This window comes from Triturus cristatus, chromosome 1_1, assembly GCF_964204655.1.
Source record: "Triturus cristatus chromosome 1_1, aTriCri1.1, whole genome shotgun sequence".
In the NCBI taxonomy this organism is placed as follows: Eukaryota; Metazoa; Chordata; class Amphibia; order Caudata; family Salamandridae; genus Triturus; species Triturus cristatus.
The window spans coordinates 802649974-802663817 of NC_140579.1; the positions used below are offsets into that span (position 1 = coordinate 802649974).

Sequence of the window (13844 nt, forward strand, 5' to 3'; positions counted from 1 at the left end):
GTCGCCAAGCAGCCCGACTTCCTCCCCCGTTCAACTGCTGCCTGTCAGAAGGGACGGAAGAGACCGCACTGCCCCGGTAAACGCCCGGACCGGAGTCCAGGGAGCGGCAGTGTGTGATCGCCTGGGGTGGGGGCAAGAGTCTGGGTAAGTCGGCTCTCGGACATTAGCAGTGAGAGCCGGCTCGTAGGAGCTTGTTTATATACTTCTTGAACCATACATGAATAAAATGCTTATTTCTACGCCAGTTGCAATCATGATAAATGTAAACCTAGTGTGTCTTCGTTTGATGTGAACACTTAGTGCAGGGGATTTTGTAAGAATACCACCATTTTAAAATTCTGATTAATTGTTGTGTTTCCCAAAAGGACAGGTCGCGGTTGTTACGCACACCAAGTTGTGACCATGTCTAGCTGCATCGTAAAAACTCACTTGCGCTTCAAACACCTTGCAAGAATCTTATTATAAATAAATATACTTTACGATCTATGCGTTGTCTCGTGAAAAGCGGTGTAACAGCTGATCGCGTCGTGAGCGTGGCCGTCACTCCCTAAGTTAGCAGCAGCTAACAAACATTGTAAATCTTGCAAAAGACACAAAGCAATTGCTGGAAAAACATACTTTGCCATCTTGCTGAGATATTAGTCTCACGCCATTGCTTCCGTGCTTGCCGGGTTGCAAGTGAAGCACCGCCTTCTCTGAACTGATTTAATCCCGATCGAGTTTTTTTTTTTTTTAACTTCCGGGTCACTGAGTGTAATGTAAGAGGATATTTTGCAAAGAATGTGCATTTAAAGCACCATCTACCATTAGCGTTTAATTCAAAATACGATCCTTTTGGCACCTTGTGAGTACGAGAAGCCTAGTATTTGATGAATTCTGCTCAGTTTTGTTTGAGAACCATCAAGGGGACTGCTGGGGGTTGTAGTTTACTCGCAAAATGGTCTAAGGCACGGTTACTCATAGTACGGCCCGCGGGCCGCCAGCGGCCCGGCAAGCCTTCCTTGGCGACCCGCGGACCTTTCAGACATCCTACCTGTGTTTTAAAAAAAATAATTAAATAGTGTTAGCAAACACTGCCCGGTGCAGCAGCCCAGACTCTGCTCTGTGGGGGCCGGGAGATTCCAGTGATTGTCAAAGTGGAGATTCAGGGGCCTGAGAGGTGAAATACAACAAAGCTTTATTAACATGTAAATGGTCTTTTAAAGACCTGTGAAGTACTCTGTGCGGCTGTGTGTGCGTGCGCTGGGAAGCTGTCTCGGCCTGGGCTGAGGGCTGACACACACAGGCGGTGAGATGACAGAGGGTGATGGTGGAGGGAGAGGGAGACGGAGGGAGAGGGAGAGAGAGACAGAGGGAGACGGAGACGGAGAGTGACAGAGGGAGGGAGAGAGAGGGAGGGAGGGAGAGGGAGGGAGAGAGAGAGAGAGGGAGGGAGGGAGAGAGAGGGAGGGAGAGAGAGGGAGGGAGAGAGAGAGGGAGGGAGACGGAGGGAGGGAGAGGGAGGGAGACGGAGGGAGACGGAGGGAGGGAGACGGAGGGAGGGAGAGGGAGGGAGAGATAGAGGGAGAGATAGAGGGAGAGATGGAGGGAGACGGAGGGAGGAAGGGAGACGGAGGGAGGAAGGGAGACGGAGGGAGGAAGGGAGACGGAGGGAGGGAGGCAGGGAGACGGAGGGAGGGAGGCAGGGAGACGGAGGAACGGAGACGGAGGGAGGGAGGAAGGGAGACGGAGGGAGGGAGGCAGGGAGACGGAGGGAGGGAGGCAGGGAGACGGAGGGAGGGAGGAAGGGAGACGGAGGGAGGGAGGAAGGGAGACGGAGGGAGGGAGGAAGGGGGAGGGAGGGAGGAAGGGAGACGGAGGGAGGGAGGAAGGGAGACGGAGGGAGGAAGGAAGGGAGACGGAGGGAGGCGGAGGGAGGCGGAGGGAGGGGGGGAGGCAGAGGGAGGGGGGAGGCGGAGGGAGGGAGGGGGGAGGCGGAGGGAGGGAGAGGGAGGGAGAGGGAGGGGGGGAGGCGGAGGGAGGGAGGGAGAGGGAGGGAGACGGAGGGAGGGAGACGGAGGGAGGGAGACGGAGGGAGGGAGGGAGACGGAGGGAGGGAGGGAGACGGAGGGAGACGGGGAGAGACGGACGGAGGGAGACGGGGAGAGACGGACGGAGGGAGACTGAGAGACGGAGGGAGGGAGACGGAGAGAGGGAGAGGAAGAGGGAGGGAGAGGAAGACGGAGGGAGGGAGAGGAAGACGGAGGGAGGGAGAGGAAGACGGAGGGAGGGAGAGGAAGACGGAGGGAGGGAGAGGAAGACGGAGGGAGGGAGAGGAAGACAGGGAGGGAGAGGAAGACAGGGAGGGAAGACAGGGAGGGAGAGGAAGACAGGGAGGGAAGACAGGGAGGGAGAGGAAGACGGAGGGAGGAAGACGGAGAGAGGGAGACGGAGGGAGGGAGAGGGAGACGGAGAGAGGGAGACGGAGGGAGGGAGAGGGAGACGGAGGGAGGGAGAGGGAGACGGAGGGAGGGAGAGGGAGACGGACGGAGGGAGGGAGGGAGAGGGAGACGGAGGGAGGGAGAGGGGGGAGACGGGGGGAGGGAGGGGGGGGGGAGACGGGGGGGAGACGGAGGGAGACGGAGGGAGACGGAGGGAGAGAGGGAGGGGGAGGGAGAGAGAGAGAGAGATGTGTGTATGCCGGGTCTGGTGGCTCAGTGGACGAAGGCATCTGCTGCAGGGACCTGTGTTCAACCTCATGGGCAAAATTATTTTTTTGCATTAGCCCTGCCCCTCCCCTCTGACCCCACCCCCACCGGTGCGGCCCTCGGCCACACACCACACTGTAAATTTGGCCCCGAGAGAAAGTTTGAGAGTACCCATGGTCTAAGGTTACACAACTACGTGGTTCCTGCAAATTAATAAAAGGGACATCACAAATTGCGTTGGAAGGCTGTTCTGAACAATTTTTATTCTGCAACAACTGCTCATGACGTTTGTATTGAAGATCGATTTTTTCGCTACTGCTCTTAAGTGTGAAGTGCAGATTGTCTCGTTATTGTCAATCGTTGACACAAAGCCAGCAGAAGGACTGCTGTAAATTGTAATTACATCAAAAGATGGTATGCAGTTGCGCAATTTCAAAACGTTTGCGATTTGTTAGTGGGAGAATACCGTAACAGAAGATGCATTATACAATCTCTAGGCTCCTGGAGCCGTTCTGTTTTGACTACGCGTTGGTGGCATGCGCCACAATGATTGGAGACTCACTCAATGCCAATACATCCGTAGGCATTGTCGTTTAAAAACTTGGGCACAAGTATGGAACATCCTTATGTTTTGAAATTGTTGGCGACATGGCTGCATTTTTGGGAGGAATAGTTGTTGTCTTATTCTAATAACTGAAAAAATCCTAAGAACTTAATCTAGGTGTTACCATCACGTGTTATAAATAGCCCCTGAGACGATTCATCGACCCACCTGGTGCAGCAGCCCGTGGGTATCACCAATTTCCCAAACACCATCTGTGCAGAGAGAGGGATCGGATTGCACCCCAGCGTGATGGACAGGACGCTGGCTAGGTTGCTGCGCATGTAGGGTTGTGCACAGAGTGCTTGACCCCGCAGACGTTTTCTCTGGCTTTGCAAGCAGCCCGAGGGGTTTGGGGAAAGGGCAGAACTAACCCCCCCCCCCCCTCCCCTCTTACCCCGCATCTGCTATAACGTGCGTTCAAAAGCATGGTTCGTATATGGCGCATTTTGAGCCCCCCCTCACATCAGGTTGTGACTTCCAGAGTTCTTTACAAAGATGGCCATTCTCACCTGAACAAGCACTCCCGCAGGAAGGGCTCATGTTGTTGGAGCGGTGCACTGTTTACATTTTGAGGGGTTTCTACTTCCTGCGTTCACAGGCTCCTGCACTGTCGTGGAGTTGCAAGTTGTTAGGCATGACATGTAAACATAAGGCAACCGTTTTTCAGAGCAATAAATTGCCGGAACTGCATTGAGATGGAATAGGCTAATAGTGGGGCTTCTGGAACTCGGAGTGAATAACTGAACATAACTCTTGTAGACCCAAGACCAAAAACAAGCATTGGCATAGCCAATAGGTCTCGCCTTTGGGACCTCATAAGTATTTAGCTATGCAGCACAAAATCCTCGGTGCAAAATGTTTCTCATTACTTCAGATTGCTCTGCCAGTGCTTCTGTTTAGGTTTTCACCTGTCTGTCTGCCCTGGAGGCTTCAATGCAGACAAGATATTCGCCCCAGGATGTCTTGCAAAGGTCTCAACCTTACTATGGGCCACCTGAATGCTTATGGTACACACATCTGAACCTATAGCTGCCTAACCACGCAAAAGTCTTGTCCAATATTGCAGGTCAGCAAAAGATTGTAATCTACCTCAATAGTCGTTTCGTCCAAGGCTTGATCCAATAGGGGAGAAGCAGATGCTTGCTTTAACTAGGAGTATACCGATTCCAGGCATTTGCAGTTACTAGAACAGTTTATATCACTTTATATCTTTGCAAACCACTATTACATTGATACGGACTCTTTTGAAGGGAGGGGTAACAATCTTGCTGGACAGGCCCCTTTCACCACCTGTTATCAAAGTTGTCTATGTTCATTGTCCCAAGCCTCGTTGTGGGGGTAAGCTTGCTGTTCTCCAATTGTTCATGAATTTAAAAACGAATCTCATGGTGGAAAAATACTCTATTATAATTATTGTTCCTCGTCATGCCTTTGCTCTCAAAATTCATAAACTTCTAGGCTAGAGCCGGGACCAAGTATGGAATAGGGATCTCCACAGATTCTCTGTCTGACCTCCAGAAAGTAGCTGTACTACAGAATATGCTGCTCATGATGGAAGAACATCAGCCCTAAGAGGACAAGGGCCAGCTTTTAGTCTGGTATGTCTCCAGCCTTTTTTCGCCCCATTGGTTGCAGTTTTCATTTTTGAGTGGTTTTTCTAATTAGTAGGATTAAAAAACAAAGTTGGTCAGCTCTTAATTGTTTTCAATTTAAAAACGTCTGTATTTTCAAAATGTGTTTAGGCCTCCCACCTCTACGGAGCTATTCGGTTTTTGTGATCTCGGAGGGAATGAAGAACCAGGAATTCAAGCAAGTTATTTTTTCCTCGTTGGCGTGAAAGATTTGCTTGTGACATCTAGGGGCACTTACAATTTTGCATTGGTATTTAAAGGAACAGTACGAAGACATTCAGCGCCTCTGGTGTGGCATAAATCTTTGTGAGATCATGAGCTTTACTAGGTATAAACATTGAACAATTACTAAACATTATTAAAGCACAATTGCCATTAAACTTGGATAAGCACAGTGGGTATCTTAGCAAGCATTTTATAGATTAGTTGGTTTTTGCTTTCTATCACTTGATGTGCTCTGTGGCAAAATGAGTTACAAATGGCGCTTTTCATCAATAGTTAAAGCAATAAGAAAATTATCTTGGACCTTTTGTGGTATTGAAGTTGATTTTCATTGCAATTCATGCATCCAACACACCCCTATTTCTACAAAAGGCTTATTCTGTTTTCTGATTATGAAATGTAAAAGTAGGTTTCTAAAGAATTTGGATTTCTATTATCTTGTTTATGATGGACCATAATTAGTTAATTTGAATGTGCATTTTATATCCATTCAGCATATCAAAACATTTTATATTCGTCATTTAACCAACCTAATATAGGTGTCATTTCAAAATAAAAGTAGCTAGTGTTAGGAAAAGAGACTAATACGAAAATGTGTTTCCAAAATTGGCGCGCTTTTATTAACATGAATTCTTCATACATTCATATTTTTTTGGTATGGTCTACTGAAATGTTCTAAAAAATGTATTCCAATTGGTGATCCAAAGTAGCAGAAAATGACTATTGAGTGCAGTCATCTGTCACCCAACACAAACAAATTTGTGGTGTCTTAAACTAATCTCCAGAGATGGGAGCCTCTACTTCTTGATGCCTCGGTCAGTGGCTCATTGTATCTGACATCTTTGAATACTTGAGCCCTCATGCACACACTATTGCTTCTATTGTTTTGTAGAAATAATGATAAAGCAGAAGCACTTTACATGTTGTCTTTTTGTTAATGTTTTTTCTGTGCAGGTTGCTACCAATTCCAGTTTAGCTGCCTGTCCCAAATCCGAGTCTGCCTCCTCCAAACCCTGCGGTGCACCAAGACCGGTGAATGGTGTAATCAATGCGTAAGTTGTGATCTAAGAGCTTGCAATGTGTTTAAAACTCGAAAGCAAGAAACACTCTTCCAAAGAGGTCACTTGCTTGTCATGTTCAGCATGTGGTTATTACTTGGGGAACGAGTGCTGGTTTGAAGCAGTCATTTTATCCACAGGTTACATGGATGCTGTGGCGTTTCCTGTACATCGATAGAAGTCTGCAAAATATATCTACCACTGACAACCAATCCTCAAAGAATAGTATACTATCAGATTATAACTGTGTGAAGATAAAAGCTTTGAGGGCAGAGATTCTCCTACACAGCTTTTTCTGTTGTGAAATGCTTTTCAATGAAAGGGTCCTTTTAAAATTGCCAAACATCACCAACTCCAATAAGACAAAGATAAAATGTTATACTGCCTTCATGTCAAAAACTGATCTTTCCCAAGGACTCCCATATTCAAAGCATTATAGAGAAAATGAAATCCATAATTTTTATTTGGGGAGGGTGGCCCATGAACCAGATTTCAACTTGTATAGATGAGGTAAGGTGGTAATTCCCCACATTTAATGTTGTAGTAGAAAAGGAGCAGTTATAACATGCACAATGGAAAAACAATATTTGCTAATTGTTCTTTGGCATTGTGGCCAAGGTAATTGTGTATATCCTGCTCTTTTCTACATGAAGCAGGTGAAGTCTTGTGAAATCTGGATTTTGGCTCAAGCTCTGCCATTTATATGAACTTTGAAGTCCCCCATGTGAAGGAGACCTGAACTTATTGTTCATCTAGATAGGTTGTAGTAACTGGCCCTAAATATTGGATTGCCTTACATAACCCACTTCTACCTCCGTTTTGAAGTTAAGATGTTCAGGCCTGACTAAATTTGTAGCAAAAATACTAAATTCTCTGCATTCATTTTTATTTTCCTTCTCCTTTCTAGTCTTCAGTCTGGGCTAGCATCGAGGACTGCAGGGGACAGCTGTGAAGCCGATGAGTTTGCTCACAAAAAACAGCGGTTAAACCTAGTCCAGTCTCCTCCTGATGGCAGTTGTGTGGCAGCTCGTACTCGTCCTGTTCTCCGCTGCAAGAAAAGGCGGCTAGTGCGACCAAGCAGTGTCGTAGCAGTCTCTAAAAAGGTGAGTGTTTTCTCTCAAGAGGTACTTTGCGCTCAACTTTCCAGTGTAATCGAAAGCTTACAGCAGTTTCAAATTCCATATGTTAGAAAGCTTATTTCAGCATTTTTAATGTTTTAGCACTGCATTTGTTAGATTTTCCAGACCCCAACAAACAAGGAGTGTACTTAACCATAGAACTTGCATATGTTTGACCTACACCAATGATTGTCATGAATGCTATCTTCAGTAGAAAATAAACTTAGATAACCTCACCCCAATTGCTTTGCATATTTATGGTTGGCAATAAGGAGCTGTCCATAAGAATGGAATAATGGGCATTTTAATTTGTATACAAATATTAAGTTATTTTATTTCTAGAACAAGCAAAGCTTTGCACAGCTAAGTGAAATAAATGCTTTGCAAAATTTTATGCAGTGTTTACAAGTGAATGCAAGTTCAAATGCAGTTGTGTGAAATACAGGTAAGTCAAGGTATTGAAATACTGTACAGATTACTTTTTAGTTACTTTTCAGATTCGTTTTTAGTTACTTTTTAGATTCGTTTTTAGATTTGTTTTTCTACTCCGTGTGATATGCCTAGCTATTACACTGGGACATTTCCTAGAGAAAAGGAAAGTAAAATCAGTTTTGCACAATTGTAATTTTACAGGTTTCCATACAAATCAACTCCGCACTTAGAATTTTTTTTTTTAGAGAAAAAGAGTCATTGGATTCCTATGGAGAGAAATGAAATTATCGGTTATCAGGTAAGTACTGGGTCTTTTGGGTTGAGGTTCTGGAGTAAGAACAAGGGTTCCCCCAGGGTGAAGGATGCACTTGTTACACACTCAGCGGAACTAGGGTGGCTGGGTGCAGAGTGCTGAGGCCCAAAGTCATCCAATGGGGGCCTCCGGTTGGTGGCCGCTTACAAGCAGGCCACTGGGTTGTGGGAGCAAAGCTCATTGGGTTTAGCTCAGGGCAAAGGGGTGTCCGTTTTAGCACATAAGGTGCACCTGCAGGAGCGGCATGGTGCTGTTTTGGTGTTGGGTGCCCTGTTGCTTTCAATAGGGAATCTGGGTTTTTGGTTTTGAGCTGCTGGCTTGGTCCAGGAAGACTTCCGGGAGGTGAACCAACTGCTGGGTAGGTAAGTTGGAGGGCTCAGGGACGTAGGTGCACCTCAGGTTCTTTCCTCCAAGGCGCAGGGCAGCTGGATGCAGGGGTGTCTTTTTTTTTTTCTTTTCTTTTTACCATATTTTACTGGCATTTAATTCTTAGTATCAGACATTTCTTGATGTTGCATAAGTCCATTACGTACTTGACAAGTGAGCTGTTGATAGTAATGAATTAGTACATTTAGTCTTCTCAATAAAAAAGTCCCCCCCCCTCCCCCCCCTCCTCCCCCCCCCCCCCCCCCCCCCCTCCTCCCTGGGTTGCAATTGAACAAACAAAATATGAGGGCGGTGTACATGTGGAGCCCATCGGCCGTGTGTGGTATTGGCCTAGTTCGGATGTGTTAAGTTTGGTGTCCTCCCAGTCCATTGCCTAGGGCCGCGTCGTCTGCCCTAGGGGAGCCCAGCTCTTCAGCGTCCTCCCGTCCAGATGCTATTAGTTCATCTATCTGTTAGAGAGTTCACAGAGAAGTAAAAAGAGAAATTATTTCTTTTTTATGAAACCCCTCACTCACCAACCTAGTTGGTGACGTGCTTCATCAGGGTCCACCCGGGCAGCCGAATACCACCCGGGTGTGCTTCAACGCCTGATTACAGCGGAGCAGGTTTGTTATTATGTCAGTACGTGTAAGTGACGTGTGTGAGTGAGTGAAATAAAGTTAAAAGTAATCCTACTGTACTCCCTAATAAATTTAATATGGAGCAGCAGGATCACTGTTAAAAAAGTGGTGAGGTGTATTACTAATGTAGGTTTGATTTGACCTAAAGTATTATCCAAAAATTGATGGTCTACATGTTTCAACTTTTGAGTGTAGTCACAGGTTTTCGTCAGGACCTATCGACACACCGGGCAGTCTACACACACTAAGGTGCATCCAACCCTGGAGCGTCTGTGTGCCACCTACATATACTTGCGGAGGTGGTAAAAGGGTTCAGGGAGTCCTCTGCGTACAGATGAACCTGAAAAAAGAACATACAGTACCAGGCAGTCAGAAAATAATCTATTTAAAATTAGAGTGGACAGTACCCATTTCCGTGTGAACTCATTTTTGTGCATATAATCCCCACATTCTGAGTTATACGACCCGGTAATTGCCAGTGATTATTGGAACCGAACATCCGTTCCATATTATGCGAAATTAGCATCAACCCACTAAATCGTTGTGGAAGTCGTGGGTGTCTTACGGCTACACAGCAATGATGAGCATACTTGATGTGTAATTCTACAGAGCGGCCAGACGCACGTGAAAAGACAGAGGATATCCCGAAAAGATATTAGCAACTTGCAAAAACGGGCTGCCAATCAGAACCGTGAGGCACTGTTGGAACCCAATCTGAAACAAGTGACGGACACGCCTCTTACGTGCGTCACCACATACAGTACTATCTCTAACCAGGTCACAAGGACAATTAACAAACACTGGAACATCTTGAATACAGGCAATCTAAAATGGGATAAACCCTTGTTCTCTTTTAAGAGAGCAAGGAGTATTAAGGATGCATTGGTACACACCAGACCAAAACAACCAGAAATACCAACAAGATGTACTGTCCTTAATTCATGGGGACTACCGAACATTACAGGTCATTTTCCATGCGGTGACTGTAGCGTGTGCCACCTCACCACAGCCACAAACACTATCCCTAGAACCTGGCAGAGAATGGTCACAAAGAAAACACACAAACTGTAACACCACCAATGCAGTATATTTAATTACCTGCCCGTGTAAACTTCGTTACATAGGGATGACAACAAGGAAAGTGAAGCAGAGAATCTGTGAGCACAGGAGCACTATTAGATGCAAAAAACAAACTACACCTCTAACAGAACACTTTCTTCAACGCCATCATACACCTAACGACATGCGTTGGACGATAATTGAAACTGTGACTGGTACCAATACACAGAAATATCTGTATGAGAAAGAACAACGCTGGATACACAGATTGTCCACCCACAAACATGGTATGAACGATTGCATACCCTGGAACTCTGTGCAGAACAAGTAACCTCAATGTGCCATGTAATTTTAGTTGAACTACTATTTTCCTATTTGGAGCATTCCTCCTACGTGTGGAATGTCCTATTCCATGTAAAAAAAAAAAAATATATTTTTTAACAATCACTCTGGACTCCTTTTTATCGTCTCACCTTTGACTAGCCATTCACCGGTAAAACCGACCTGTCCCTTTAGGAATTGTCTCCTCACTCCAGGCCACGCCCACTAGTCACGTGACGTTTAGCCAGGCAGTGAGGAGTATTTAGTTGAAGCTTTGCAGCCCATTCAGTAACATCCGGGCACCTGGGGGGAAGTACCGCAGGTTTGTGTCAGGTAGTCGGTGAGCTGAGGTAAGAGTGTGGCGGGAAGAGCTGGTGGCCATACACACGTGAGGCACTTAGAGTTGAGTGTTCTGACCAGTGCCGCCCGTGTTTTGTGTTTTTTGTCCAACAGTAACGCAGCACCGTCTGCCTCCCTTATGAGCCCATGATACGATTCGATTAGGAATCGCGAGTGAGTTTTGAGTCTCTTCCTCATTTTCACCGTGTTCTGTTTTTAAATAATTTCCTTAGCGCACGCATGTCACAAATAGTCGTTTTCACGTGCGTCTGGCCGCTCTGTAGAATTACACATCAAGTATGCTCACCATTGCTGTGTAGCCGTAAGACACCCACGACTTCCACAACGATTTAGTGGGTTGATGCTAATTTCGCATAATATGGAACGGATGTTCGGTTCCAATAATCACTGGCAATTACCGGGGCGTATAACTCAGAATGTGGTGATTATATGCGCAAAAATGAGAGTTCACACGGAAATGGGCACTGTTCACTCTAATTTTAAATAGATTATTTTCTGACTGCCCGGTACTGTATGTTCTTTTTTCAGGTTCATCTGTACGCAGAGGACTCCCTGAACCCTTTTACCGCCTCCGCAAGTATATGTAGGTGGCACACAGACGCTCCAGGGTTGGATGCACCTTAGTGTGTGTAAACCGCCCGGTGTGTCTAAGTCCTGACGAAAACCTGTGACTACACTCAAAGGTTGAAACATGTAGACCATAAATTTTCGGATAATACTTTAGGTCAAATCAAACCTACATTAGTATTACACCTCACCACTTTTTTAACTGTGATCCTGCTGCTCCATATTAAATTCATTAGGGAGTACAGTAGGATTACTTTTAACTTTATTTAACTCACTCACACACGTCACTTACACGTACTGACGTAATAACAAACCTGCTACGCTGTAATCAGGCGTTGAAGCACACCCGGGTGGTATTCGGCTGCCCGGGTGGACCCTGATGATGAAGCACGTCACCAACTAGGTTGGTGAGTGAGGGGGTTTCATAAAAAAGAAATCATTTCTCTTTTTACTTCTCTGTGAACTCTCTAACAGATAGAAGGTTTTTACCTTCTCTCATTTAAGGATACCCCCTTCTTTGTTTATTCCTGAAATTTCTACGTCACTTTTTTCCTGGCTGTGTGCGGAAACCATCCTAACAGGAAGTGTTCTGGTGTCTGCAGCAGCTCTTTATCTATCAGGTCGCCCACTATCTGCCGTATGTCTCCCCAGAAGGTCTGCTGTAGGGGGCAGTCCCAGAACATGTGGAGTATGTGAGCTTCCCCTTCCCCACATCTTCGGACAGGCCGCTGTTTCCACTCCGAAGTACCTCCTAATGCGGGCTCGTGTTAGATATGCTCTATGTAGTACATAATAGATAATTAATTTAAAATGTGCGTTCCTGGACGCCTTTGGTAAGCGTTCTAGACTTTTTCCCCAGTCCCTCTCTGGTATGTCCTTACCAAGGTCGTCTTCCCATTGTAGCTTCAGTCGTTCTAGCGGCCTCTGTGCATCTGTCTGAATGGCCTTGTATAGGCAGGACACCGTTTTAAGTCTTCCTGCTGAGAGCGCCACATATCTGCACCCCGCCAGCGCTCGCGGCTCCGTGCCCCCGCTGCTCAAATGCGTCCGAATTCTCCAAGTCAAGGCCGTATGCTTCAGGAAGTGACCACCAGGGATGTCATATGTAGCCTGCAGGTCTTCGAAGGGTAATAGTGCGGAGTCACTGTAAAGGACTCCCATTTCCCTCAGCCCCGCTTCTACCCAGTCCTCTAGTCCTGCCCAGTGCTCTCCCTGTGGAAGATACCGCAACATTGTCAGTGGTATGATGGGGGATTAGGGAGTCACAGCGCCCCTTTCCTCAGGTATCTGGTCCAACAGCGCAGCACCACCTTGGTAGCAAGTGCGTCTGCTGGTGCAGTGCAACGGACTCGTAAAAGGATTTTTGCTAGGTTGGCAGTGTCCGGTGCATCCGGGCAGTGTTCTCTGTCGGGATTGCGATCTGCCGCTAGCCATTGGATCAGCCAGTATAGCTGCGCAGCTAGATAATAGCTCTCAAAGTCAGGTACTGCTAGCCCACCCTCTGCTGTAGGGCGTCGCAGTGACAGTGCTACTCTCCGCCTGCCTGTACCCCATATAAAGGAAGTGACCATCGAATCCAAGTCTTTAAACATTGCTCGTGGGATCCACACTGGCAGTGTCCCGAAAAAATATGAGGCGTGGCAATGTTATCATTTTCAGCACCGCTGCTCTACCAGCTACAGAAAGCGGTAGTGTGCCCCAGAAATCCAGTGCCGCTTTGGCCGCCTTCACTGCTTTGCCTACATTACCTTCAAAGAGGTCCGATGCGTCATGGTAAATTTTAACACCCAGGTATGGCAGGCACCTCGGCTCCCACCGGAGACGTTCCAAGGTAAGCGGAGGAGGGGCATCCAGGGTTAATGGAAACAAACTGGATTTTTGCCAGTTAACCCGGAGGCCAGACACAGTGCCGAATCTGGCCAGCATAGCTTGCGCCCCCTGAAGTTCACCCGCAGTGTCACGCAAAAAGGTCAGAAGATCATCCGCATACAATGCTATCGGATGTCAGCCCGTTGATATCTCTAGTCCCCTGTAATCCTGGCCGCTCCTGGCTCTACACGCCAGCTGCTCCATGGCCAGAGCAAACAGGAGGGGAGAGAGGGGGCATCCCTCGTGTCCCCCTTTCCACCCCTAGTCTAGGTGAGATGACTCTGCCAGTGCGCACCCGTGCTGTAGGGGCTGCGTACAGGAGCTGCACCCATTTCAGGAATCCCTCTCCCAGGCCCATCCCGGCCAAGACTGCATACAAGTATTGCCACTCAAGGCTGTCAAATGCCTTCTCTGTCTACTGCGAGCACTGCTGCTTCCTGCTTATTGTATCAGTCTGAGTCTATTACCGCTAAAAGGCGTCTGATGTTTGTGGCAGTGTTCCGCCCCGGAATAAATCCCGCCTGATCTGGATGGACAAGATGAGGCATATGTGGCAGTAAACGTGTCGCGTGGATCTTACTCAAGATTTTATAGTC

The 13844-nt window shown here is 47.1% G+C and overlaps 1 protein-coding gene across 5 annotated transcripts in view; it reads left to right on the top strand.

Moving 5' to 3' along the window:
- The window catches only part of KANSL1 (KAT8 regulatory NSL complex subunit 1), a 1694895-nt gene that overhangs the window by 974751 nt on the left and 706300 nt on the right, over positions 1 to 13844 (top strand). For all 5 annotated transcript variants that reach the window (XM_085650272.1, XM_085650270.1, XM_085650273.1 and 2 more), the window contains 2 exons: positions 6099 to 6196; positions 7110 to 7305. In XM_085650272.1, coding sequence (XP_085506398.1) covers positions 6099 to 6196; positions 7110 to 7305 — 294 coding nt within the window. The remainder of the gene's footprint in view (positions 1 to 6098; positions 6197 to 7109; positions 7306 to 13844) is intronic.